Source organism: Talpa europaea (assembly GCF_964194135.1).
Source record: "Talpa europaea genome assembly, chromosome: 4".
Classification (NCBI taxonomy): Eukaryota; Metazoa; Chordata; class Mammalia; order Eulipotyphla; family Talpidae; genus Talpa; species Talpa europaea.
In genome coordinates this window covers 13,635-41,168 of record NC_140070.1, presented here as the reverse complement: position 1 = coordinate 41,168, position 27,534 = coordinate 13,635, and the positions used below count along the sequence as shown (strand labels likewise).

The 27,534-nt window shown below is 67.9% G+C and overlaps 1 protein-coding gene across 1 annotated transcript; it reads left to right on the top strand.

Annotated features, from left to right (window-relative positions):
• Positions 1–170: 170 nt before the first annotated feature.
• Positions 171–27,534, top strand: MYOM2 (myomesin 2; the record flags this gene model as incomplete). The annotated part of the gene is made up of 36 exons (XM_084232114.1): positions 171–277; positions 1,253–1,429; positions 2,138–2,276; positions 2,341–2,498; positions 3,157–3,249; positions 6,674–6,762; positions 6,849–6,899; positions 7,413–7,577; positions 7,968–8,129; positions 9,992–10,133; positions 10,598–10,797; positions 11,294–11,347; positions 12,165–12,292; positions 13,661–13,844; positions 14,651–14,825; positions 15,269–15,390; positions 15,975–16,162; positions 16,548–16,674; positions 16,772–16,950; positions 17,635–17,749; positions 18,006–18,165; positions 18,249–18,355; positions 19,248–19,292; positions 19,720–19,856; positions 20,281–20,425; positions 20,509–20,568; positions 21,879–21,946; positions 22,708–22,821; positions 22,925–23,012; positions 23,342–23,380; positions 24,029–24,134; positions 24,601–24,764; positions 24,939–24,975; positions 25,735–25,757; positions 26,480–26,535; positions 27,176–27,534. The coding sequence occupies 36 exons, from the start codon at positions 171–173 to the stop codon at positions 27,488–27,490; spliced, it is 4,419 nt and encodes a 1,472-aa protein (XP_084088240.1). The 3' UTR covers positions 27,491–27,534.

The window sequence follows — 27,534 nt, the reverse complement described above, 5'->3', positions numbered from 1 at the left end:
CGGGGCCCCCACAAAGCCCTCCCGGAGGAGGCAGCGGGCCCTGGTGCCCAGCCCACCCAGCCTCGCCCTGCAGGGCTGGGTTTTGTGAGCTGGAGCTGCCGTGCCCTGTGGGAGCTGGGGCACGGGGCGGGGAGCTCAGCCCCTCTCCTGGCTCCCAGGTGGACTCCAGGATGTCGCTCCTCACCATGCCCTTCCACCAGCGGAGGCACAGGCACTTCGACCAGTCCTACCGCAACATCCAGACACGCTACCTTCTAGATGAATACACAGCAAAAAGGTGAGTGGACTCAGGAGCAGACCCAGAGCCCATGACACAGGAACCCTCCGCATGCCCGCGGGCCAGGCCTGCTGCCTGGTCGCCCAAGCTCACCCACCCTTGTGAGTGCCAGGGCTGTGGATCTCCCAGAGCTGATCTAAAAAGTTCCCTGAGCAAGGGACCGGGAAGGGGCTGAGGAGAAGGTGGTGGCGGGAGTCGGCGGCCGGGCAAGACTGTCCGTGGCGCTCTGCAGCTAAGCTGGTGCGGGACTCACGGCCTGGCGGCTGGCTTGGCCACCCCATGGGGTTCTGGCGCACAGCCCCGCCTCACGCGGGGAGCTGCGGCCACAGGGTGAGGGGCCCAGGACACGCTGTGAGGGCATGCGGCGGCCTGGGGCGCTTGGCAGGGGTCCCTGGAACCCTATATTTAGAACGGCCTTCGGTGCTGTGTCCCGTTGCCATCCCTGCAATAAACAAAGCCAAACACGGCCCCTCCCGGTCCCAGGGAGCTCCAGATCATGCAGACAGGCGTCGTGGCCCGGGGCCAGGGCTGCGGGGGCCACTGGGGCTCACGGTCTGCAAAGCCGCTAAGGATGGCTCATGCTGACAGGCACATGTGTGCACTGCCAGTGGGTGTGCATGTGTGTGTGCACAGGAGGGGGGGCACCCTTTTTGGTGTAAGGAGAGGGGAGTGGGTCCCTCCTAAGCATGCACACGTGTGTACCCGTGTTTGAGCACGCAAAAGGCAGTGCATAGATAGTGGGTGCACATGCACACATGCATGTGTGCATACACGCACTGTGCACACATGTGTGAGGCAGCTTCCATGTATGCACAAACGTGCACATGTCTGTTTGCAAGCACATGCGTGCATCTGTGTGTGCATGCAGGGGATTGTGTGCAGTCCATGTGCACAGGCGGTCACGTGTGCTAGCCAGTGCGTGTGCATGGCGTGTGCTCGCTTCCTTCACCGCCTGCTGCGTCCCGTGTCTGCCAGGCGGGCTTCCACCCAGTCGTCCTCCCAGAAGTCCTCCTCGGGGGTGTGGTCCTCCCAGAGAGCCTCCCCACTGCTGCCGCTGGGGGGCGCCACCTGCAGGGTCTGCAAGAAGCGGCTGGACACCTCCTGGGCCGGGGAGGAGCCGGAGAAGCCAGAGGAGTCGGAGGAGAGGGGCAGGTGGGTGCCGGGGGACCCTGCCTGGGCCCTGGGCGGGCGGCCGCTGGGCGGCTGGTGACAAGAAGGCGCTCTCGCCGCGGCGGTCAGCTGCCCTTCCTTCTCCCGCGAGGGCCCTCGGCCCAATTCTTCCAGTGGGAAAGCGCTGTGGGCGTGGCTCCCTCTGTGGGGTGGACGAGGCCGTGGGCCCAGGGTCGCCAGGTCCTGTGGGCTGGGCGCTGCCCCGCTGCCCTCCTGCCAGTGTCCAGCCCCAGTGCCCAGCGCTCATGGTGAGTGTGGGGGAGGCTGGGGTGTGCTCACCCCGCTGGGGGGCGTCTGCGGCCTGGGAGCGGTCCTCTGGGCCTGCGTGTGTCCAGCACCTGCTGCTTGTCTGTGAGGACCCGCACCTGAAGGGCACCCCAACTCCAGCAAATAGTGGAGCCCTGACACCCAGGGGAGCCCAGGCTGGGACCCCCTTTTTGGTGTAAGGAGAGAGTGGGTCCCTCCTAAGCAGGCCTTGTACAGGCCCTGCCCACCCTCCCTCTGGAATGGGCGTGCTCTGGGAGAGGGGTGCTCTGGAAGGGAGGCGCTCTGGGAGGGGGCGCTCTGGGAGGGGGCGCTCTGGGAGGGGGCTTCCTCCCTTGTTCCGGCCCGGCGGGGTCCGCCTCAGGCCCCCCCTGCGCCCCCCCCCCGCCCCCTCCCCCCCAACACGCTCAGGGGCTGTGCTTGCAGGTTCCGGTCGGCGGCGGCGGCCTACGGCGAGGCCAAGCGGCGGCGCTTCCTGGGCGAGCTGGCCCGCATGGAGGACAGCGTGCACCTGGCGCGCGCCCAGGCCCGGGACAAGCTGGACCAGCACAGCTTCCAGCGGCTGGTAGGCCCCGCGCGGGGCTGGGGCGCCCGCGCCCCCGCTGCGCACCGACCCGCTGCTCCCGCAGGTGGAGGACGCGGGCTCCTGGGACCGGCGCGTGTCGGACATGGCCATGCGCAGGGCCCCCGAGATCCTGGTGGGCCTGCGCGCGCACACGGTCTGGGAGCGGATGTCCGTGACGCTCTGCTTCACCGTGCAGGGCTTCCCCACGCCCGTGGTGCAGTGGTGAGCGCGCGCGGGTCCGCGGGGCGGGGGATGCAGGGCCGGGGTGCAGGGGTGGCGGGGTGCTCAGGGGTCGTGGGGTGCACGGACCCGATGGGCGAGGCCGTCAGGGACCCAGGCCTTCCATTTCGGTGTCGAGGGCGCGAGCCAGTGTCGCGGGCTGCGCTGCCCAGGCTGCTGCCCGAGGCGCCTCTGGAGAGCTGGGCGGCCGCCCCCGTGGCCCCGCTTGCCCCCTGCTGCTGCCGCTTCCACAGCGCGCCGGGACCTCACTGCGAAACCCGCGCCCGGCGAGGGCCGCCTGCTCTCCCCGGGCGGGCCAGGCTGCCCTCAACCTCGGCCCTGGGCCGCCGCCCGCGGTCTCCGCGCCCTGTTCAGACGGTCTTCAAGGCTGACCTGTCCGGGGCGTTTCCGTTTCTGCACGTGGCGCGCTCCCGGCACCTGCGCCCCCACACCCGGCGCGACGGCAAAGCCCGGGTCGGGCCGAGGGGTGTCGCCGGGTGGCAGGACCGGGGCGGCCGACGCCGGCCACACCCTCCGGGGCCGCCGGGGTCAGCCGAGCGGGCCTTCCCCGCGCCTCCCCTCCCGGGGCCCCGCGCCGGGCCTGGCCTGGGAAGGCGCTGGCCCAGGGGTGCGCGGGCTCCCGAACGCCGCTCGCCCCCAGGTACAAAGACGGCAGCCTCATCTGCCAGGCGGGGGAGCCGGGCCGGTACCGCATCGACAGCAAGTACGGGGTGCACACGCTGGAGATCAACAGGTGAGGCGCCCCGGCCCCGGCCCGCCCCCCCTGCACGAGGGCGCTCCCCGACGCTGGGCGGGGACTTGGACGCGGTGAGGGGTCCTTAGGATTTGCGGGGGGGGGGGGGGGGAATGGGGGTGCCGCACGAGGAGGGCCCGGGTGGGCGGGACCTGGGCAAGGCTGGGCAGGTGGGGCCTGGGCGGGCGGGTCTCACTCCCGCGGGCTGGCCTCTCCCAGGCCTGCTCCTGGGGGGCGGGGGGCGGCTGCCCGCGGGAGCGTGTTCTCGGGGCTGCTCTCCGCCGCTGACCCGCGGGCCGGAGTCGGCTGCCCCGAGGCCTGGGAGCGAGTCAGCCGGTGCCGAGGGGCTCAGACGGGGTGCGCGCTGCGCCGCAGCTCAGGGGACTTGGGGGACTTGGGGAAGGGACCCCGAGATTGGCCTCTCTCTGGCTCTCGTCCACCGGGGTGTCTGTGGGGGGAACCCCAGCCCGTCGGCGCTGGGGCCGCGGGCGCAGCACCTGTCGGCCCGGAGTCCAAGTGCTGAGTCCTGGTCACCCGACCCCGCCGGTGCGCCCTGCCCCCAGCGCGCTCGCGGGCACCGCCGGGCAGGCCCTGCGGCCTCTGCTGCCAAATTCTTGACGTTCCCGCGGCAGCTCTCGGCCCTTTGCATGAACTGTGATCCGCGCTCCTTCCCGCGCTCATGAGGTGCTCATGGATCCCCTCCTGGGATCCGGACGGTGGGCTCTGCCTCCCCAGGAGCCCAGCTGGGCCTGAGTGGCGGGCGCTGCCCTCTGTGCCCCGCGACCCCTCACCCCCTGCCCGCGGACCTTGCCCACACTTTGTTTTTAGACTTTGATATTCAAATTCCTATTCAAGGCAAATCTTAAATCCAGAGTCGGCACCACTTCCCTGGAGGTCGCGCAGGTGGAGCCCCGAGGTGCTGGCCCCCCTTGCCCGCCCTCTGCACTTCACCAGACCGGGTGGTGTGTCCCCCTCAGCAGTCTGAGTGGGGCTGCAAACCAGACTCTGGGGCTGCAGGTGCCCCAGGGACATTTGTGCCAGTTGAGACCAAGGAAACTCTCCGTTGCTGGGAACAGGTCCAGGCAGAAAGCAACACCCTGGGCCCTGGGGAGGGGGGCGCAGTGAGGTGGGGGCTGGGGGCAGGCGTGTGGGTCAAAGGTCACAACCTCAGTTCCCGAGGAGGTTGTCTTGAGTTGGGCACGGCCCTCGCGCGCTCCCCTGTCCACACTGTCCAGCGCCCCCTTGTGGCCCCTCCCCCTCCCCAGACACCCCCGCGGGCGTCTGCATCTGCGGGCTCCCAGGCACCTTCTGCAGTAGAAACGTGGGACAGAGAAGAGAGGGAGCAGCAAGGTTGGGCTTCCCCCCTGAGACCCCCACCTTTCCCTCTCCCCTGCCCTAGGGACTTCCCAGAAGGTCAGCGGGTGGGTCTGGATATTTTAGGGGCTCAGCTTTCTTCACCAGCTGGGTGAGGCGCAGGTCCCTCTCTGGAAGAGGCATGGAGCCCAGATGTGGGGGTTGGTATCTCTGGGTGGAGTCTGGGTCCCCTGCGTGCTGGGCCCCGTGTATGCTGCTGCGCTAAGCCCTCAGAGGAACTGGCACTCACAGGCTCATTAGTGCTAATGTGTCAGGCCGCCCGCCCTGAGGCCCTAATGTGGTAAGTCCCTGAAAACCCAGCTGGGAATCCAGAGGCCTGGCGCCTGTGCCTCCTCACCAGCCTCATCTCTCCCCTCTACCGCACGCCTGTTTCCTCCTGACTCCCCTCAGCCGTCCCAGCTAAGGGACCCCATAATAGCAGCAATGGAAACACTCCAATCCTGCGCGGTTCAGGTGGACCAGAAGGCCAAACAGGCCACTGGTGGGGAGGGAAAGGGCGGTGACTGGTCCTGGGGCCCCAGCCCGGCCAGCACACAACCTCAGTGGTCAGTTCATCAGCCACCAGGCCTGAGCGAGGTGCAGTGGGGGACGGCACCTGGGAGAGCCAGGAGACCTCTCAGAGTAGGCCGGAACCCCTGGTGCTCAGCAGCGTCTTCCAGGTCTCCTCTGGTCACTGCACCCACCGGAGACATAGCTGCGTGAGGCCCTGACTGTGCCTGGCACCCTAAGAAAACCCAGCCCATCACCCTGTTAACTAGGTGAGGGCAGTGCTGGCTGGGTCTTCGGCGTGGAGCCCGGCGGGCGTCCTCGGGGCTGGGACACGGAGCCCATCCTGAGCTCAGGTGCCTGCAGCCTCTGACACGCAGTTTTCCACAACACTAGCCTCTCCCATTTGCTGCAGCTTCTGGGGGCCCCAGCTGCACCTTCGGGGTGCCAGCGCGCCTTCTCCAGCCTGGTGTGGCCTCGCTAGTGGGGGTTATTGCTGAGTAAAGTGTGGAGGCCTACAGGGAAAGAAGGGGTCTCACTGTTAGAAGAGATGCACCCCTGTAGGATGAGCCAGGAATAAAGCTCAGCACTGCGGGGGAGAGGCCCTTGTGGCCGGCTGAGGCAGCGCTGTCCCCCGTGGGTTTCTGCGTCACACCCCCCACGCCCTGGGCGCCCGGGAATCGCAGGGGTGGGCGGGACATGGTCAGGCTCTTCCAGCCGCCTAAACGGGCAGCTGTGCTCGACAGAAGCCTGGTGTCCCTGCTGCTCCTTGCAACCCTGCCGGCCGGTTCTCTGTGAGGACGGGGCACATCAGGGAGAACAGGGTCTGCCCACCTGGGCTGCCGCTGGTGCAGGCAGAGGGCGCCTGGCGAGGCTGCCAGCCAGGCCCTTCCTGGTTCCTTCGGATGTGCCCAGCGGTGGGGGCAGGGCACCTTCCCATGGTGTTTGGGGTTCTGACACAGCCCCACCGTCTGGGAAGGCGGGACAGACACTGCTTGTCTCCAAGCCATGTGCCTGGCCGTGCCAGAATGTTTGGTTCCTGGCGCTGCTCTGGTTCTGTGGGACTTGGGGAGTCCTCACCCCTCTTCCTGGGTAGGAGAGCCCCAGGGGCACTGAGGGATGGGTGCAGTAGTCTGTGGGCGGGGTGACCTCTAGGTGAAGAGGTGTGCGGGGATTCAGACCTGCCTGTGGGGCCTCAGCTGCTGGGCCATCCCAGTGAGGCAGATGCTTCCGGCTCACTCCGAGCGCCCCACCCATTCCTTGGCCACCAGAGTCACCCTGGAGGTCTGGGAACAGGAGGCCCTAGAGAGGGTCCTGCGAGGTCCAGGGGCAGCATCCTGGACCTCTGCTCTTCCCTCCTGCTGTGCCCCCATCCCCTTGGGGGGGGCTGCCTGCCCCCACCTCTGCCAGGGCCTGCGCCTCACAGTGCAACCCCCTCCCCCAGCCACACCTCCCCTACTACATGGGCCCCACGTCCCCCTCTGCGTGTCCCCCTCCGCTCCCCCGCATGCGCTGCACCCCTGGTGCACCCCGCCCCCGTGGCACCAGCTGGCTCTCCCTCCAGGGCGAGCTTCGACGACACTGCGACCTACTCGGCAGTGGCCACCAACGCGCACGGCCAGGTGTCCACTAGTGCGGCGGTGGTGGTGAGAAGTGAGTGAGGGCCAGGGTGCCGCCCGCCCCGTGCCCGCCCGCCCGCCCTGCGCCCGCCCACGCCCGCCCACTGCCGTGTCTTGCAGGGTTCCATGGGGACGAGGACCCGCTCCACTCCGTGGGACTCCCCATCACGTGTGCGTCCTGTGTTAAAAGAATCATGTTTCGGAGGCCTTGGGGACATGCACAGGGACGCACAGGCCTTTTCAGAGGCCGAGGGGTGTGGCCTAGGCGTGCCAGGATCTCCAGTCGGGAAGCCTGGCCCAGTCCCCGCCCTGGACGTGCGCCCCGTTTCCTGCTCCCCCTGCGCATTCCCAGGCGACGTCCTTGAGCAAGGGTGCGCGCCGGTGCCCTCCCTCCCACCGCGCGGCGTCGGGGCAGCGCCGTGCCCGCTGGTCCACAGGCTGAGGGTCAGCACGAGGTCCCTGTTTGCGAGGCCCCTGCCCGCGGGAGGCCAGGCCAGTCTCCTCCGGGCCCAGGGGCGCCTAGCCCGGACAGGAAGGTCTGGGTCCACTGAGGTGGGCCAGGCCAGGGCGGCCGCGGAGTCCCGAGGCCTGTGCGTCCCCGCGCGTGTCCCCACGAGTCCCCGTGTGCCGCGGTGCCGTGGCGGGTGTGCCCGGCCTCCCGTGAGGTGCCCTTTCTCCGCACAGTGCCGCTGTCTTCTGTGGTTCCCCACACCCACTTCGACGTCCAGTTTCTGGAGAAGTTCGGGGTCACCTTCCGCAGGGAAGGCGAGACGGTCACCCTCAAGTGCAAGCTGCTGGTGACGCCGGATCTGAAGCGGGTGCGGCCGCGGGCCGAGTGGTACCGGGACGGTGAGTGGGCCGGGGGGCGGCGTCCGGGCACGGGGACCCCGAGTCGGTGTGGGCGTGGCGTCCTCGCGGCCCCCAGGCCAGGCAGGGGCGGCTGAGGGGCGCCTGGGGCGGGGCCTGGTCCGGGGGCGGGGCCTGGTCCGGGGGCGGGGCGGGCAGGGGCGGGGCGGGCAGGGGCGGGGCGGGCAGGGGCGGGGCGGGCAGGGGCGGGGCGGGCAGGGGCGGGTTGGGCAGGGGCGGGGCGGGCGGGGCGGGGCGGGGCGGGGCGGCCAGCGCCGGGCCGCGTGGGGGCCGTGACCGGCCTGTCGGGCGCGCTGGCGGCGGCTCCCCGGGCGGGCCCCCGGGGCCGACCCCCCGGGCCTCGCGGGCTCAGCGCCGCCGCCCGCCCCGCAGACGTGCTGCTGCGGGAGTCCAAGTGGACCAGCATGTTCTTCGGGGAGGGCCAGGCCTCGCTGAGCTTCAGCCACCTGCACAAGGACGACGAGGGCCTGTACACGCTGCGCGTCGAGTCCCGGGGCGGCGTCAGCGAGCACAGCGCCTTCCTCTTCGTGAGAGGTGCGGGGCGGGGCGGGGCGGGGGCGGGGCGGGGGCGGGGCGGGGCGAGCGGGGCGGGGCGGGGCGGGGCGGGGCCTGGGCGTGGGGCGGGGCCTGGACGTGAGGGCGGGGCCTGGGCGTGTGGGCGGGGCCTGGGCGTGAGGGGCGGAGCAGGGTGTCAGCAGGAGGTGCCCGGCCCAAGTCAGGACCCGCAGACCCGCACCCCCTCCCCGCCCCGGCACCGCGGGGTGCAGGCTTGCCAAGGCGGGCAGTGGGCGCCATCCCCCCCTCCGCGTGGGCACCGCCGGCGTCGCTGGGTCCCGCGTCCAGAGGGTGCTGGCCCGGCGGCTGCGGGCGCTGCCCTCGTCCCCGGCGCCGGCCCTCGGCGCGTCCGGAGGCCCCTCCCGCAGCCGCCCCCCCCCCGCGTGGGCGCGTCCGGAGGCCCCTCCCGCAGCCGCCCCCCCCCCGCGTGGGCGCGTCCGGAGGCCCCTCCCGCAGCCGCCCCCCCCCCCCCGCGTGGGCGCGCCTGTGCGCCCGTGGGAGCCTACCTGCGTGTGCGTGTGCTCCTGCCACACACGCGCCCGCGATGCACGCACGCGCACAGCGCAGCGCCGTCGTGGCGCACGTGGAGTGCGGAGCCGTCGAGGCCGCGTGAGGCGAGCGCGCTCCAGCCCCGGAGGCGGCGCGAGGCCCGCGTCTTGGGCCCTCTGGGCGCGGTGGGGCTGGGCCTCGTGCTCCGGTTCCGGGTGGCGGCTCTGGGGGCTCTTCTCCTCTCGGCCCGACCCTCCTGCTCTGCCCAGGACACCGCTGCCCCGGCTCGGCGGGCACAGGTGGAGGCCGCCAGGCGGGGCCCCTTCCACTGGCTGGCGCTGCTGCGTGGCTCCCCCCCCAGTGCCTCGCCCAGCCCCCCCACCACACCCCTGCGCTGCTGCGTGGCTCCCCCCGCCCCTATCACCGCACCCCTGCAGTAGCTGGTGGCTGCTCCCCTCAGGTCACTCGGGGCTCTGGGACTCTGCTCCCCCACACGTCCCCATCCCCAGTGCAGGTGACTGAATCCCCCCCTATCAATGTCTCCCCAGAGCAGACCCGTCATCTCACAGCATGAAGCAGGGTGGGGGGGCTGCATTGTCAGGGGATTTTCTGCTTAAATAGACCCGCCTGCGCCCCACCCACCAGCAACTCTGGGGGTGTGAACTTCAGGCTGGGACTTCAGACGCCTGCCCCCCATTTCTGTCAGCTCGTGGGCCCTGGTGACAAGCTTCCACTGAGGACGTGGTGTGCCCTGTGGGCTCCAGCTGCTGACTCAGCGCAGCTTGGTAGCGCAGCTTGGTCGCCCAGACTGCTCTGCGGACTGCTCTGGTGTCCAGGCGAGAGGGACATGGCCAGTGGTCAGGGAGTCCTCGGCTTCTCACTGGGGCACTTGAGCAAGAAGCTGCAGGAAGCAAGAACCTGAGGAAGTGCAGCCGCTGGACAGGACCGCCCACTTTCAGCAGGCCGGCCTTCCAGAAGGTTCTGCAGCTAAATCTGGGTGCAGCACCCCGCAGTGCTGACATCACGGCACGCTGGAGGGCAGGAGCAAGGATGGCTGATCGCATGCTTGCAGCTTGTGGAGAAGAAAATTATCCTCAGAGTTTCTGAGAATTTGAAATGGTAGTTTTTAAGGTGCCGTTTCTCGGCTGCTGAAAAGGCCACGTTTTCTTCTCATTATTAAGCTTTGACAACCTGAGCTGAGGTGACACAGGCATCGAGACGGGGGCTCCACGTTTGGGTCCAATCTTGGGGACTCTCAGAGCTGGGCCCAGGCCCAGCCTGCGCCTGCCCGTCAGTGCCCCCTGGTGGCAGCTGAGAGGACTGGATGGACCGTGTCCCCTCGCTGTCCCCAGACGCTGACCCGCTGGTCACAGGCGCCCCCGGCGCCCCCATGGACCTGCAGTGTCTTGACGCCAACCGGGACTACGTCATCGTGGCCTGGAAGCCGCCCAACACCACCAGCCAGAGCCCGGTCATCGGCTACTTCGTCGACCGGTAAGGGTGCCGGCGTGGGCAGGAGGGTTGCCGGCGTGGGCGGCTCCTGAGAGGGGCTAGCGCTTTCCTGGGGGTGGGCCCGGCCCTGGTCAGTGCTCGGCAGAAATGGATCCCCAGCTGCAAGTCGGCGGCTTAGGGCCGGCAGCCAGTTCCTGAGAGGGCTGCAGGTTACACTTGTGCACACACAGTGTACACACTGAACGCACGGTGACGATGGTGCACGCAGCGCGTAAGCACCACATGTAGGCTTGCACCATCCATGTGCAACGATGTGCACACATGCCTTCGTGGACACTGAATACGTCTTGCACACATGTGTGTGCATGCCATGTGTGCAGTCACTGTATACACGCCACACGCATACACACCACATATGTATGTGCACATCCGTGTGCACATGCTGCGCGCAGCCTCTCCCCACGAGCTGCCTGACTCCCTGCACCCCGCCTTCTCCCTGATCACAGCTGCGAGGTAGGGACTGACAACTGGGTGCAGTGCAACGACGCCCCGGTGAAAGTCTGCAAGTACCCTGTGACTGGGCTCTGTGAAGGCCGTTCCTACCTGTTCCGAGTGCGGGCGGTCAACAGTGCGGGCGTCAGCAGGCCCTCCAGAGCCTCGGGGGCTGTGGCCGCCCTGGACCCCGCCGACCTCAGACGGCTGCAAGGTGGGTGGCCCGCTTGGCTGATGGCATTTCTGGGGTGCTTCCCTCGCCCCACCCCTGGAGCACAGCCCTGCCCGGTGCGGGGTCCTCTCGGCGTCCCTCCAGGAGCCTCCAGGCTGCTGTTCACCTCAGAGGCCACGCCGGTCACCCTCGCGGTCCCTACTGCCTCCGTGGCACCTCATCAGCCTGGCTCAGGGGTGGCTGATCTGAGTGCAGCAGGACACAGGTGGGGTCAGGCCTCAGCCCTGGGCTTTCAGTTCACCTAGCACAGGCTCCTGCAAGGCCCGCCCTTGCCTTGTGGTCCAAGTGGCCACCCTACCTTCCCCACTGGCCAGGCTGGGATGTCGTTCAGAAGGGAGGCCGAGGGGCGCTGTGTGGGCTGCTCCAGCCCAGGGTGAGCGCAGTGCCCACCGCGCAGTGGTGACTCGGCCTCTCCTACAGGCCATGCCCGCTCTTGGGAAAACTTTGGTGCTGACTTGGCATGTCTTTCTCTCCGCAGCGGTCCATCTGGAGGGGGACAAAGACATCGTCATCTATGAGGATGAGCTGGAAGGTAAGGGGCTACTGCTTGCATCACTGCCCACACCCGGGGTGGGGCTGTGGGGGGAGAGGGGCGACAAGAGGGGGGCAGGGCTGGGCGTGGGGTGGAGACCCCACCCTGTGGGGGCAGGGCTGGGCCTGGTGTGGAGACCCGCCCCTTAGGAAGCCTGTGTAGGGGGCCCCCACTTGGCGTTCCATCCGGAAAAGACAGGCGCGGGAGCACCTCGGACGGCAGACTGTCTCAACGCTCCTTGCAGGAGGCTGTGGCCCCTGCTCCAGGGTCCCAACTATTTATTCAGCAGAGGTTTCAGAGCTTTGAACGTGGTTGCATGGACCAGGGTGGCAAAACGCAGGGGCTTTGCAGGTCTCCGAGCGTGAGTGGTCGTGGTCAGCCGGGAGATGAGGCAAGGGGCTGGGGTCTGAAGCCTGGCCCTCCGTGCCTGCCCCGCTTGTCCTGGCTGCAGGCGACTCTGGTCTGCTTCAAGGCCCTGTTTCTCTGGGCGAGTCTCCCCCTTCCGCTGAAGCTCCACCAGCTTCTGGGTTAGTCTTTCCCGATGCTGGCTGTGGCCCTGACCGCTGCTCCGGGGACAGCCTTGCGAGTTGTTTGCCTTGGGCTCACCTGGGCTCACCTGGGCTCTCCTGGGCTCTCCTGGGCTCTCCTGGGCTCACTGGGCTCTCCTGGGCTCACCTGGGCTCACTGGGCTCACCTGGGCTCTTTGGGCTCTCCTGGGCTCTCCTGGGCTCACTGGGCTCACCTGGGCTCTCCTGGGCTCACCTGGGCTCACCTGGGCTCACTGGGCTCACCTGGGCTCTGGACTCTTGTTTCCCAGGCGACGTGCAGATCCCAGGTCCTCCCACCAACGTGCACGCCTCAGAAACCAGCCAAACCTACGTGGTCCTGAGCTGGGAGCCCCCGGTCCCCCGGGGCAAGGAGTCCTTGACGTATTTCATCGAGAAGGTTGCCTGGCCTTGCTGAGACCCTGTGACTGCGCCATGCTCTAAGAGGGTGGCGGGTCCCCGGGATTTCACCAGACATCACCCGCTGCCTTCTGGGGAGCAACTCTCTGACCACACCCCGGGACATGCTCCACCGCCCACATTCCCGCCACGGTGGGGGGGGCTGGCTGAGGGGCAGGAGTGGGTGGGTCTCCGAGGGAGGTGGGCGCTGGGAAGCATGTCCAGGTCCCTGCTGCAGCCATCCAGCAGGCCCCTCGTCTCTGCGTCACAGAAGCTCAGTGAAGGGTGGGGCTGAGGCCCTCCCTGGGGGAACGCTCTGGCTCCCAGGCTGAGCCTTCTCTGGGGAGCCACGAATCCTGCTGTGCTCTCAGCCCTGTGGTCTCTGCTGGGGGCGACTTCGGACAGGGCAGGGCCGAGGCTGCTGGTCACAGCTGATTCCTGGACAGAGACAAGTAGATGGTGTGTATGGCCCTGTGTGCACACTCACACTCAGACACACTCACGGACACTCAGCACAATCAGACTCACACTCAGACTCGCACTCATAGACACACACTCAGACACACTCAAAGACTCACATCCACACACACACATACAGACACACTCACAGCCACTCAGACACACTCACACTCAGACTCATGCACTCACACACTCACACACTCAGACACACAGACTTACATGCACACACTCATATACAGATACACTCATAGTCACTCAGACACACTCACACTCAGACTTGCACTCACAGATTCCCACTCACAGATACTCAGACACACTCACATACTCACGCTCAGACTTGCACAGACACGCTCACAGGAACGGCTGCCAGCTTACCCTGCAGAGTTGGGCGAGGGGCGGCTCCTGCAGAGCTGGGGTGTCAGCGGAGCCGTGTGCAGCGCGCGGCACGCTGAGCAGAACATGTGGCCCCTGGTCCCTCAGAGCTGGCCGCTCAGTGACCGAGGCGGCCTGGCTGACCCGGCATGTGGCTGGGCGGCCTTGTCAGCCGCCAGGGCGAGCAGCACAGCTGGGAACAGTCCCTCTTGGGCCACGTAGGGCTCCCCTGGAATGGCCTCCATTGCCCGAAGTTCTCCCATGTTACTGAAACGATGGCTCTGGTGCTGGCCCCTTGGGTTCTGGCAGCCGATTGTCTGCTTCTGTCGGGACAGCGCCCGTGTCCTTTCCTGGCTGGAAGCCCTCCCTTGCCCGCTTGTCCGCTTGGCTTCACTGCCCATCCAATTCAGCGGAGCTCTCCAAATTCAGTGGGCGGGGCCTGGGGTGTCCCCTGCCCAGTGCCCTAGAGGGGGTGGGCGGGCCCCGGGGTGTCCCCTGGCCACTGGCCCGCGCCAGCCGGTCCTTCCGTCCCCCGCAGTCGGTGGTGGGCAGCGGCAGCTGGCAGCGGGTCAACCCCAAGACGGCCGTGCGCTCGCCCCGCTACGCCGTCTTCGACCTGGCCGAGGGGAAGCCCTACGTATTCCGGGTCCTGTGTGCTAACAAGCATGGCCTGAGCGAGCCCTCGGAGGTCACGGCCCCCATCCAGGTGCAGGACGCCATGGGTGAGTGGCCCTGGAAGCCGCCCAGAGGGGTTTCTCTGCCACATCTGCTCCCAGACCTTTCCCCAAGTGTGGCGTTTTGTTATGAAACCGGGAAGTAGGTGGGAATATTTAAAACCCCGGCCCCAAGCCCAGGAGCTTCCTGTGGGGTGGCCGAAGGCCCTTCGGGGCGTCAAACATGAAGCTGCGCGAGAAACCCCGGGGCAGCTCAGGCCCCGCCTCTCGCGCCCCCATGCATCTGGGGGACTGGCAGTGCCCATGACACTGCCCAGGGCTCAAGCCGCAGTGCCTGTCAGTCCCCGGCAGGGCGCACGGTCTTCCCCTCCCCCACACGCAGGCCCTTTGCCGGCCTGACCTGGTGACTTGAGGTGTTAAAGTTTTTCTTCTTTCACTTTGTCACCTGTTTGTTTTTTTTCCCTCTGTCTGCCCCGAGGGTGCTTGCTCGAGTCTGAGGTCTGACTTTGTGATCAGCAGTTGCAGATGCCCCTCAGTGGCTCCCCTGTCCTGAGGCTTGCACGTCTCGCCAGGGCTTTGTGCCGTGGTGGGGTGGCCGCTGTCCCTCCTGTGACTGGCTTTCTCACCTGGGAGCTGGCAGGGACTGGTGGGACAGAGGCAGGGACAGGCAGGGACTGCCCAGCACCCACTCTGTCCACTCTGGGGCCAGCTCACCCTGCTTCTCCCTTCCTTCTGCCTGCTCATGTTTCACTGCAAGCCCTGCACCTGGGTATCCACCCTGTGGAGAAAGGCTGGGCGGTCGGGGTGTGCCTCCCAAGCTCCAGCCCGTCTCCGTGTGTCCTGTCTCCTCCCAGCCGTCCCCTCTGCCCCTGGCCGGGTGCTGGCCTCGAGGAACACCAAGACCTCAGTGGTGGTGCAGTGGGACCGGCCCAAGCAGGAGGGTGACCTGCTGGGCTACTATGTGGACTGCTGCATGGCGGGGGGCAGCCTCTGGGAGCCCTGCAACCACAAGCCCATCGGCTACAACAGGTGCGTAGGCCAGCGGCGGCCCCTGTGGGTAGGGCAGAGAAAGGAAAACCGGGACCCGTAGAGCAGCGGGACCCCCAGAGTACTGCGATCTGCAGGGCACCGCGGGCAGGGGGGCTGCGCAGGGCCCTGCTGTGCTGGGGAGCCATGCAGGTTCTGCTGGGGACCCTGTCCCCTTGCTGCCCGCGGGGCGTGGGGCTCCTGCTGGCCACTTGGCTGAAGAGACGAGTCTGTTGAAAGAAGAGCTAGAACCGGCCAGCTCTGAGAGTCAGGCTCGATCAATTAACTAAAGCTGAAGTGGCCGCCCGCCCCACAAATGCCGGCACTGCGAGCGTGAGCTGCCCTTTGCCCACGTGGTCTTTTGTAGGGGGCACTCAGGATGCTGTGCCTGGGCGGAGAGGCCACCAGCACCTGCCCCGCGCCCCCTGACCTCTGCCGTTCCCCAGGTTCGTGGTGCATGGCCTGACCCCTGGGGAGCAGTACATCTTCCGTGTGAAGGCTGTGAACGCCGTGGGCTCCAGCGAGAACTCCCAGGAGTCGGAGCCCATCAGGGTGCAAGCCCCCCTCAGTGAGTAGCCCTCCCCCTCCTTGGGCAGAGCTGGCACCTGGAAGTCACACAGGCAGTGAGTGGGCGTTGTGCTGGGCAGGAGCAGCGGTTCCTGGGGACCTGGCCCTCCACTGTGCCTGGGGGTGTACGTTGGGGTGTGCACACTGGGGGGGGTGCATGCTGGGTGTCATGGGGATACACTAGGAGAGTGGGGGTGCTGGGTGTGCCAGGTGGGGCTGGGGGGCAAGCACTGGGAGAGTGGGGGGCCCTGGGGGGCATTGGAATTATGGGGTGCTGGAGGGGCACTGGGGATCACTGGGGGCACTGGGAGAATGGGGGCACTGGGGGTGCTGGGGAGGCACCAGGAGAGTGGGGGCCACTGGAGGGTGCCAGGGGGCACTGGGGGGGTGCTGGGAGCACCAGGAGTATGGGGGCGCTGGGGGTGCTGGGAGAGCAGGGGTGCTGGGGGGCAATGGGAGAGTGGGGCATGAGGGTGCCAGGGGGTGCTGGGGGTGCCACGAGAGCGGGGGTGTCTGGGGACACCAGGGGGCATAGGGGATGACTGATGCGGGAGGCGGCCAGGACCCCAGTAATGCCCCCCACAGCTGTGCCGTCGCCCCCCTATGGGATCACGCTCCTCAGCTGCGACGGCCAGTCCATGACCCTGGGCTGGAAGGTACCCAAGTTCAGCGGCGGCGCGGCCATCCTTGGCTACTACCTGGACCAGCGCGAGGCCCTACAGGACCGCTGGCATGAGGTCAACCCGGCACCGGTCAGCGAGTGCATCCTCACGGTGGGTGTCCACTGCTCTCCCCAGACTGCTCGGCTGCTTCCCGGGGGCAGGTCCTCAGCAGCATCGGGCCGCGGGGCGGGGCAGGGGAGGGCTGGGCCGACACCCCGAGTCCATGTCCCCGCATCTGCTCAGGCCACCTGGCTCTCCCACCCCCACTCCCCAGGAGCATGTGTCCCTCACGGAGCCGCCCCCTGCCGGTTCTGGGCTCGCAAGGCCATGGGCAGTGAACGCTGTGGCCGCGGGGCACCTGGGCTGGCGTGCGAGGACTGTCCTCCACCTGCTCCTTGCCCTTTCCACGCTGAGCCTCATTTTCCCCACCTGCCAGAGGTGCGTGGGCGGGCGTGTGGCAGGGAGTGGGTGGGGTGCTCACAGGCGCCATCCGCAGGTGGGGGGCCTGGCCGAAGGCTCACAGTATGAGTTCAGGATTGCAGCCGCCAACATGGCGGGCATTGGGCAGCCCTCGGAGCCCAGCGAGGCCTTCAGGTGTGAGGCCTGGACAGCACCGGAACCAGGTAATGCCCTGCGGAGCCGTGGGCTGCTGGGTTGGGGGGGCTGCGGGGGCTGTGGCCAGGCCTGCCAGCGGGACCAGTGACCCAGTCCACATTCCAGGTCCCGCCTACGACTTGACCTTCTGTGAGGTCAGGGACTCCTCTCTGGTCCTGCTCTGGAAAGCCCCCATCTACGCGGGCAGCAGCCCTGTCTCCGGCTACTTCGTGGACTACAAGGAGGAGGGCTCGGGAGAGTGGCTGACCGCGACCCCGGCGCCAACAGCCAGTCGCTACTTGAAGGTGGGCCCCTCTCTCCCTCCTGGGGGGCGCTGTGACCGCAGCCTGCTCAGGGCACCCAGGTGCGCTAGCTGGAGGACCTGGCCCTGCTGGCCTCACCGCCGGGTGGGGCCTGCTGTGGATGGCCTCGGAGCTGGGGGTGCAGCCCACAGGGGCAACATCACGTTATTCCAACCGAGACCCCCACCACCCAGGAGGGGCTGGGTCCCCTCCCGTTCCCAGCTCCTGAGGGACAGACCCCGGGGCTCTGTGCTGGGCCAGGGTCCATTTGGTCAGAAGTGATGGACAGGCAGACACACCTTACAGGCAGGCTCGGCTTTCTGAAGTACATGCACTGCACACGTGCAGATGAGTGGGGTGCTCCCACGAACACATGCCCCACCCCACCCCCTCCCGCACACACCCCACACGCCTGCACACACATACCTGCACACGCCCCACCCACCGCACATGCCCCCATACCCACCTGTGCACACACATACCTGCACACGCCCCACATGCCCCCACACATGCCCGCCCTTGGGCTCTGGCCCCTGGCTGCTGGCGTGCAGCTCAGGCCACCTCCTCCTGCTCCCGCCCTCGACAAATCCCCGTGCTGTGACACACATCCTGGCCAGATGCTTCGCTTAGCCAGGCGGCCCAGAGCAGCTGCCCCTCCCTGCCTGCTCATGGAGCCCCGTCCCCCAGGTCAGCGACCTGCGCCAGGGCGGCACCTACGTCTTCCGCGTGCGGGCGGTGAACGCCAGTGGGGAGGGCAGGCCCTCAGACACGTCGGAGTCAGTGCTGGTGGAGGCCAGGCCAGGTGAGTGGGCAGGCGGGCGGGCGTCCCGCTGGGGCCAGAGCGGCGGCTTGGCAGAGCGCAGAGAAAAGGTCTTTCTGGCCCATCAGCGGCCCCAGGAGGCAGCGTGGCACTGCCTGCCCAGCGGCTGAGGCCCGTGGTCGAGGACCCAACCAGAAGCCAGGCCCGTCTCCCTGCTCCGGGGTGTGCCCCCCACCCCGCCGGCGCCAGCCAGTCTCTGCCTCCCGGGGGCCTGAGCACTCCCCATGCCTCCCCACAGGGACCAAGGAGATCAGCGCGGGTGTGGACGAGGAGGGCAACATCTTCCTGGCCTTCGACTGCCCTGAGATGACAGACGCCTCCCACTTCACCTGGTGCAAGTCCTACGAGGAGCTGAACCCCGAGGACCAGAGGCTCCGCGTGGAGACCGTGGGGGACCAGTGAGTGCCCATGGGCCCTGCCCGCCTCCCCACCCGCCCCCCCGCCCCCCGCCCGCCGGCCTCACTGCGCGCCCGCCTTCCAGCTCCAAGCTGTACCTGCAGGACCCCGACAAGGAGGCGCTGGGGACCTACTCCGTGTCGGTGAGCGACACAGACGGCGTGTCCTCCAGCTTCGTCCTGGACGCCACGGGTAAGGCAGCTCCGCCTGGCCTGGGGCGGACAGGCTGGGGGCGCCCCTGGGGGAGAAGCCAGTAGGGGCGCCCGCCCACCCATCGGGTGGGGGCTGCTGGGGGCTGCGGGGGCGCCCTGGGGCAGGGGGCTGGCTGCTCAGGGATGGGGGGGCCCGGTGCTTATGTTAAAAAAAAAGTGGACTGGGTGACGATGTCCAGCGCGTGAGGCAGGACTCCTCGGGCGTGTCCACACGGTCCCGCCACTCAGCCTGGCCCTCGGCCCCGCTGGCCACACTCGGGAGCCTGGGTGCTGCATTCGTGGGGGTGGCGGGGGCGTGGCTGTCCGGTGCCTTGTTTTTCTGCGTCCTCATGGGAGAGAAGCCCCTGCAGCCTTGGTCCTCCGGCCTCTCACCGGCGGGTCAGCCACGCTGTCACAATGGCAAGAGTCGTCTCTCCACAGCTGAGCACGCTCCGCAGCGTGTCCAGGCCACGGCCTTTGCTGGCCCCACCTCAGTGATCACAGAGGCTCTCAGCACAGCCCCTCCCCAGGCACAGGGGCGGCCCCTGGAGGGCTGGTTGTATTGCCCTCCCTGCTGGCCGCCTCCTGTGCAGCACGGCCTGGCCGCAGGGCAGTGCCCAGCGTGGGGCTTCCTGACAAGGACCCAGCCCTCCCGTGCCAAGTGTGGTCCTGTGGCCCTCGCTGTGGTAGGGAAAGCCTGGCTCACCTTCCAGTCCAGGCCACCGTGGGCCTCCCGGCCACTGCCAGTGCTGGAGGGTCAGATGGAAAGAAAGAAAAAAGGAAGGAAAAGTCAGGGAGGGGGGAGGCAAGGAAAGAGGATTTGTTGAATCTGCTGACCAGTCGTTATGAACCTGACTGTCAGGGCAAAACCTCGGACACCTTTTTGATTTCAGAGCTGGAGCGTTTGATGGCGCTGAGCAATGAGATCAAAAACCCCAGTGAGTAGCCCAGGGGGTGGGGTGGTGCCAGAGTCGAGGGGTGGGCCTGGGCGGGGTGTCCCAGGCCGAGGGCTCCCCATGGTCAGTGTGGACGGGTTCCCTCCCTCCGTGCCTGCCTACGAGCTGCCGCCTGAGCCCTCACAGTAAGGCCAAGCGTGTGTCATCACCGCAGGCTTGTCACTGTGGCGAGTCCTGCGTCTGCGCCAAGCATGGCTGTCCAGTTGCAACGAGATGCGGCCCCGGCTGTGAGGAGCCTGGAGCCTGCACCCCGTGCTGCAGAGCCCACGGCCAGCCGGGCCCGCCTTGTGCCCAGCTTCAGGCCCCATCCCATCCCGGGGGCTGTGCTCTCCACGCATTTCATAGTCCCACTGGGGCTGTGGGTGCAGCCGGCCTCGGGGAGGGTACAAGCTGACTGGTCTCCCCGCAGCCATCCCCCTGAAGTCCGAGCTGGCCTATGAGGTCCTGGAGCACGGGCAGGTGCGCTTCTGGCTGCAGGCCGAGCACTTGTCCCCGGACGCCAGCTTCCGCTTTGTTGTCAACGACAGGGAGGTCTCTGATGGCGAGGTGAGTGCCTGCCCACCTGCATTGCCCCTCCCTCAACCCCCCTCTGCTCACCTCCACCCCACTGAGCCCCCAACTTGGGAGCAGAAGGATGAGGATGCGGAGCGAGTGGCTGATCCCTGCCGTGCGCAGAGAGGTGGCCCGGCCGCCCTGGCCAGGGGTCATGCTTGGCCGGGGCAGAGCTTCCGCTGTGTGGAGGGGCAGCCCGGTGGCGGGGTGGCCCGTGCACAGGGCAGGGGCGGCCCCCTTCTTAGCATGCTGGCCCGCCTGGGCGGTGCCCCTCCCCCGCCTCTGCTTCGGCAGCTGGTCAGTGGGTGGAAGCGCTCGGCCTTACGCTGGGATCCCTGGGACCCGGCGGCCACAGGGGGCTGTGAGTGCAGAGGGGAGCCGGGCAGCGTCTCCGTGGAATCCCCCCTCCTGCCCCCAGACATACAGAATCAAGTGTGACAAGGCCAGCGGGCTGATCGAGATGACCATGGACCGCTTCACCATCGACAACGAGGGCACCTACACCGTGCAGGTCCAGGACGGGAAGGCCAAGAGCCAGTCCTCGCTGGTCCTCATCGGCGACGGTAGGTCCGGGGGGGGCTTCGCAGCGCCAAGCAGCGCGGGAGCCTCTGCGGGACGCCGAGTCCTGTCTCCTTCCTGCACCCAGCGTTCAAGGCTGTCTTGGACGAGGCCGAGTTTCAGAGAAAAGAATTCCTCAGGAAGCAGGGTAAGCGGGTGCCCCCCACAGGCCCCAGGGACGCGCTGTGGCTGCCAGCACCCCCAGAGCTGTCTGAGCGCTCAGGGCGCCCCCCCAGATGGAGGTGCCCAGCATGGCCGGGCAAGGCCGCTGTCTCCGGCTCTGCGCCCACCCGACCGCGCCCCAGCGCCCCTCGCCGCCGCCCCGCACCCTCCCTCCGCGCGCCGTGCCCGGCCTTCACCCCCGCTGCTCCCCCGTCAGCTTCTCTCCCCCAGACCGCGCTGCCCGGTGGGGGCTCCCGCCCGGGCTGCCTGTGCCCCCGGCCCCCTCGGCGCTGTGCCCCTACCGTGACCTTGTGACCTTGGCCCCAGCGGGCAGCTGCCCCTGTGGCGTCAGGGCACTCGCGGGCCGGCACTTGCGTGGCACCGACCCGGGGCTGCGGCTGCGGCTGCGGCTGCGGCTGCGGTGTGGGGGCGGGGCCGGGGCCGGGGCGGGGCCGGGGCGGGGCCTGGGGTGGGGCCAGGCGGGGCTGGGGCGGGGCCGGGGCGGGGCCTGGGGTGGGGCCAGGCGGGGCTGGGGCGGGGTCGGGGCGGGGTTCAGGGCCGGGCGGGGCCGGCGCTGGGGGCGGGGCCGGGGCGGGGCCTGGGGTGGGGCCAGGCGGGGCTGGGGCGGGGTCGGGGCGGGGTTCAGGGCCGGGCGGGGCCGGGGCGGGGGGCGGGGCCGGGGGCGGGCCGGGGCGGGGCCGGGGCGGGGTTCGGAGCCGGGCGGGGTGCTCTGCTGGCTCCGCGCTCTGGGGCTGCCGGCCCGAGGGAGACGCGCCGCGCCCCGAGGCCTCGGCACCGCCGCGGGCAGCGGATCCCTCCGGAATCTGAGCTTCGGCCCCAGGGTTTAGAGAAAAAGTCCCGCTCGGGGTCTGCGCTCTGTGGGAAACGCGCGGAACACGCGCCCGCGTTAATGAGGCGTTTCTTGTCGCTCTGAGTCATTTTTACTGTCACAGTCAAAGGCTTCTCTTCGCTCTGGGCGCGCTCAGCGCGGGCGGCGCGGGCTCCGGGGGCAGCCGGGCGCGGTCGGGGGGCGCCGGCCCGCCTGTGCCCGCGAGGGAACCCCGCTTCCCCGCCCGCCGCCCCGGGCCCCCCGGCCGGCTCCGGGGCGCAGCACGCGCCCCACGGCCTGTCCTGTCCGAGGAGCTCGCGGGGCCGCGCGGCGGGGTCCGGGGGTCCGGGGGTCGGGGGGGGGCAGCGGCGCGCACGGGGGCGTCGGGCCCGAGAGCGCGTGCGGGGCCGGGCTGAGGGTCTCGGGCGCAGACCCGCCCGTGCAAGCGCCGCCTTCGCCCCCCGCAGGCCCCCACTTCTCCGAGTACCTGCACTGGGACGTGACGCCCGACTGCGAGGTCCGGCTCGTCTGCAGGGTGAGGCCGGCGCGGGCCGCGGGGAGCACCCCGGGGCGGGCGGCTCGGGCTGCGGCGGGCGGGTGGGGGGGGGCACCCGGACGCTCGCGCCTCCTTCCTGCGAGCTGTCGGGGGCGGCTCGGACCCCCCTCGGGTCAGCGGATGTTGTGGGGTCAGCGGTGCAGGGGGAACGTGCGCCTGGGCGCGGGCCCATTTCCAGGCCAGCATCTGACTCTCTAGGAGATAGAGGCGTATTTCAGGGACAAAATGTTTCTGAACTTTCGCAGCCCAGTGCGTCCGCGTGGGAGGGGTGGCTGCGTGTCCTCTGGGGTCAGCGAAGCCCACCAGCGCCGCTCCCCAGACACGCTCACCTTTGGAATTCGCCAAAGCTTTCTTTCAAGTTCAAACTAATGTCAGGGATTAGGAGGGACTTTGGTAGGGGCAGAGCCCCGGCCCAAATGGCTTATTTTGAGCCATGTGGCCAAACTGCTGAACAGTCCAGAGGCCTTTGGAATCTGCCCTGGCCACAGATTCAGGGTGCCCTGCCCCTGCTGCCCAGGCTCCCCATCACCCGGGACCCCCGCCTCTGGCTTGCCAGCAGGGTGGGAGGAAGTGTTCAGCTGGGCTCCTGGGGAGGTGGCGTTGGAGATGCCCTTGGCCGCGAGGCCGCAGCTTCCCCCAGCCTCTGTGCTGTGGTGTGGAAGGCGGCGGGTCTCCTGGGTCTGCAGGGTGAAATCTGCAGACATTCACACCCGTGTCGCTGTCCCTGTTGCGGCCCGTAGGCCGCAAACACCAAGAAGGACACCGTCTTCAAGTGGCTGAAGGACGACGTCCTGTACGAGACTGACAGGATGCCCGACCTCGACAAGGGGCTGTGCGAGCTGCTGATCCCCAAGGTGAGCAGGAAGCCCGCGGGGCGCAGTGACACCCCAGCAGCCCCCGGGTGTCCCCAGGCCCGGGGAGGTCTTGGCGCTGTGCCCACGTGCACTTTCTCTCCAGTTGTCACGGAAGGACCATGGCGAGTACAAGGCGACCTTGAAAGACGAGAGGGGGCAGGACGCGACCGTCCTGGAGATCGCCGGCAAAGGTGCGGAGGCCGCTCTGCTCTGCGTCCTCCCTGCCTCCTCCCTCGGCAGCTGCGCAGGACAGCGGATCTCAGCTGTTCTGGCCCTGGCAGTGCTGGCTGGCACGTGGGGTCACGCGAGGGCCACTTGCGCCCGCCACGGATGCCGGGTCTGGGCCCCAGGGTGGCTGAGGTCGGGCCCAGGGAGGCGCGAGACCCGAGGCCAGAACACAATGTCCTTGGGCCTCGGTCCCGGCTCGCCCTGGGGCGCTGCTTCTCCTGAGAACTCGGGCAGGTGTGGGCGCTAAGGTGGAGCCACTGAGCCCTCCCAGCTCATGGCGCCCCCCTTTTAGTGTACGAGGACATGATCTCGGCCCTCAGCAAGATCTGCGGTGAGTGATGTCCGAGTTTCAGGTCTGTCGGGTGCTTCCGTGGGGTGGGCAGCGGGGTGGGGTGGGTGGCGGGGTGGGGTGGGGTAGGGCAGAGCGGATGCAGGCGGTGGGGCAGGGGGTGGGGCGGGGCGGGGCGGGTGCAGGGGCGGGGCGGGCGGGGCGGGGTGGGCTTGGGGGAGGTGGGGTGGGCGGCGGTGCAGGGGTTCTGGCGTGGGTTCTGGCGTGGGCTGAGCGCTGCTCAGCTGGGGCTTCTGAGGGGTGTTTAGCATCAATCTTTTACCCAAAAAAGCCCAGCAACCCGCTTGGCCCTGTGGCCCAGAGGCTGCTTCAGATTCGCCCTTGAGCCTGGGCTGCTCTGTGAACGGCCTTGCGGGGGCCCATCAGGGCGCGGGTGGCCCCTGCCTCCTGCCCGTCCCACCCCCTCACTTGGGCAGGGGCCTCCTCCTCCTTTCACCCCTCCCCGCCTCCCCTGCCCTCCTCCTTCCTGCCTCCCACCACCCCGTCTGCCGTGGACGTGGCTCCTGCTATGCCGGCTGCGGCCTTAGGTGCCAGCGATGGGCAGGCTCCCTGCATGTGGGCACAGCGGGCAGCGTGCCCAACGCGGTGGCCCGGCCGGCCCCGCCCCCACCGGGTCTGTCTGCTCCTCAGGGGAGTCGGCCTCTCCCCTGAAGATCCTGTGCACCCCAGAGGGGATCCGGCTCCAGTGCTGCATGAAGTATTTCACGGAGGACATGAGAGTGAACTGGTATCACAAGTAAGCATGGGGCGGTGTGGCCTGGCCGTGGCCTGGGAGCTGGACAGGGCGTGGACAGGCCATGGACCAAGCTGGCAGCCTCCAGAGGCTGTGTGGGGAGAGGCCTTGGGCAGGGGCCATCAGGGCCGCGGCAAGGGCCAGTCGACAGACAGACCAAGAAGCCCCCGAAGACCAGGGACACTTGGCATCTACCTTCCTGCCTTCAGTTCCTTGGGGCTCTGGGCGGTGCGGTCGTTCTATTTTTTGAGGAGAAGCTGCTGCCCATGTGGAGTATCTTAAAGGCCACATCACTGGGGCTGGGAGCGTCCCCCTGTTACCATGTTGCCTTCCAGACTCTGTGCCAGACCCAGTAGATGGCGGTCAGGCCTCCTGTTGAGGCATGACCTGGTCGGCAGGGGCAAGGCTGCACGGGCTGCCCACGCCGATAGGACACCCTGACTGTGCCGTGCCCCTGATGCCCTTTAAGAGATGCCAAGGTGGCATCTAGCGAGCACCTGCGGGCAGGCGGCAGCGAGGAGATGGCCTGGCTGCAGATCTGCGAGCCCACTGAGAAGGACAAAGGCAAGTACACGTTTGAGATCTCCGATGGCAAAGACAACCACCAGCGCTCGCTCGACCTGTCCGGACAAGGTGAGGTGGCACCGCCACCCTGTGGGCCCACAGGGGTGGGGGTGGTGGTGGCCACGCCTCTCTCCCAGGCGGATCCCCGACTTGCCCGCTCATCACGGTTCCCACAAGCAAACCCGGGTGGGGCTGACTCCGAGGGTGCATGGCCCCAGCTGACAGCCCGACGTTGCCTTGCAGCTTTCGACGAAGCCTTGGCGGAGTTCCAGCAGCTCAAGTGAGTCCGGGTTGGCACCACAGGAGCGCTCTGGCAAGCGTGGGTGCTGGGGGCACGCGGCAGGGCCTCAGGGGCTGGGACAGAGGGACACAGGTTCTCTGAGCCAGGACAGGGCGCGTTCAGCTCTGCAGTCAGACACGCTGCCCTAGTGCCGGAGACCCGAGGCAGGCATGGATGTGTCAGTGCCACACGGACGTTTTTAAAAGAACCTTACATATTTGGGGCTGTAAAGAGAGTCTATGCATTTGAGCAGTTTGCAGCTCCCCGCGGCCCTCCCCCCTCCCCGCAGCCCCAGCCCCAGGTGGCACCTTCTCAGCCGATGGCCTGCGGCCTCCAGAGGGCCTGCTGGCCTTAGAGCCGCCCCATGGCTCTATGTCCCACCTTCTTTTTAAACCACCAAGTAACATTCCAACTCTCAGCGCACCATTTTACTCAACAACTACAGATTTTTAACACGTCGGAGTTCAGATGCCCCAAGCTGGGTGCACTGAGCCAGTGAGCCGGGACTGCCCTACTCAGACACCAGCATCTAGAATATCTGAAGCCCCAGTGCCACTGGCCCCCCACCACATGGCTGCGGCCTGCCCCTCTGGCCCGAGTCTCCAGCTGCCGGGGGTCCAGGGCTGAAGGCCGTGACACTGTGGAGGCAGTGGGGCCAGTGGGAGGCCCATGCCCTGCTCCCCACACTGCACCCCCCACCCCGCTAGCTGCGCCTGACTCTCCTCACCCCTGCCCTTCTCTCTGCCCCTTTCCTTCCAGGACGGCTGCTTTTGCAGAGAAAAGTAAGTGCTGCTTGGTTGTCAGACTGAGCTGACATTGTTCTGCTGCTGGGAGTGAAGGTTCACATCTCAGAGCATGAATTTTTTGTATTAAATATGAACTGGGGCCCTCCTGGCCCTGGCCCCACAGCCCCACATGGGACAGCCATGCTCTTGAGTCTGCACACCTGTGTGCATGGCTCCAGTGCTCCCCTCGCACCTCCTCTGAGCTCTCTGTGAGCCACAGGGGCTGCACCAGTCATGGCTGATTGTACCCCAGGAAGGGAAGGGAGGGGGCAGGGCACAGGTCAGGATGGGCAGGTCAGGAGAGGGTGAGGCCTCCTGAGCGACAGGAGGAAGGTGGGCTGCGGAGGTGCGGGTCCCCACGGTCCATGCACCTGGCTTTCCCTGCGAGCTGGCCTGCCTGGAGGGGCCGCTCCGCAGCCAGGATGGGTTTTCAGGTCTCGAAGCATCTGATACAGGCTGAGAATTAAGGCGTGCACATGGAGTTCCACCCCTGCAGGGTCGGCCCTCCAGCCCTCAGGTTCTGTTCACTCCACTCCCTGACAGAGCCTCAGCAGAGCAGGCCCACGCTGCAGGACCTGCCCTGGGCAGGGCCACCTCCAGCGATGTGGCTCCAGGCCCCCTCGCTCCCCAGGAACCCCTCTTCCAGCCCCACCAGCCCCTTTGTGGGCTCACTCTGGGGGCAGGGTCTGCTCCTTGGTGACTGAGGTTTTGCATTGCAGATCGTGGCAAGGTGGTTGGTGGGTTGCCCGACGTGGTGACGATCATGGAAGGCAAGGTAGGGCCCGCGGGTGGCAGGACACTGGGCTGCCCACTGTGGAGCCAGACCTGGCTGCTGGCTCAGCCTTGGGCACAGGCCAGCATAGCCCTAGCCCCGACCCCAGATATCACCTGGCCAGGCAGGAGATGGGGACCCCCGACCCCAAGACTCTGCCTTTGGGCCATGGGCACCAGGCTTGGGGGGCCCCTGCCCCCCATTGACCCCCAGAGCCGCCCCAGACCTGTGTGGGGATGAGGTGCACCCACCTGTCCCGCCATCTTGAATGAGCTGGGAGCTGCCGCTTCTTTAAAAAAAAATGATGCCTCAGGTTTCAAGGTCAGTTTTTAATCCATAATAGAAATGTCACCAACACGTAGATACCTGGGAGCACTTTCTTAGGTGAAAACACAAGAATTTGAGACCTCAGAGGCTGGAGCAAGCTGGGAGAACCCCGCGCACCCCCACAACCAGGGCGGGCCGGGTTCCCGGGCTCCACTGTGCCCTGCTCACCCGTCAGGCCTGCAGTCCTTGGGCTCACGGGAGGGAGGAGCCGGTCCAGCGCTGGCAGGGCAGGGCAGGCTGCGGCAGCCGCGGGCCAGCTGGGGCCGGGGTGCCGCGACCCCCGAGGCCGCCCTGACGCTGCCGCCTGGCCCTGCAGACCCTGAATCTCACCTGCACTGTGTGCGGGAGCCCTGACCCCGAGGTGCTGTGGTTCAAGAATGACCAGGACATTGAGCTGAGCGAGCACTTCGCCATGAAGGTGGAGCAGGCCAAGCACGCGAGCCTGACCATCTCGGGCGTGACAGCCGAGGACTCCGGCAAGTACACCATCCACGTCAAGAACAAGTACGGCGGCGAGAAGATCGACGTCACGGTCAGCGTGTACAAGCATGGCGAGCGCATGCCCGACACCATGCCCGCGCAGCCTGCCAAGCCCAGGCTCATCCCTGCATCCGCCTCCGCCGGGGAGTGAGCCAGGGGTGGCCGCACCCGGTCCTCAGGCGGTGGCGGGGGCCT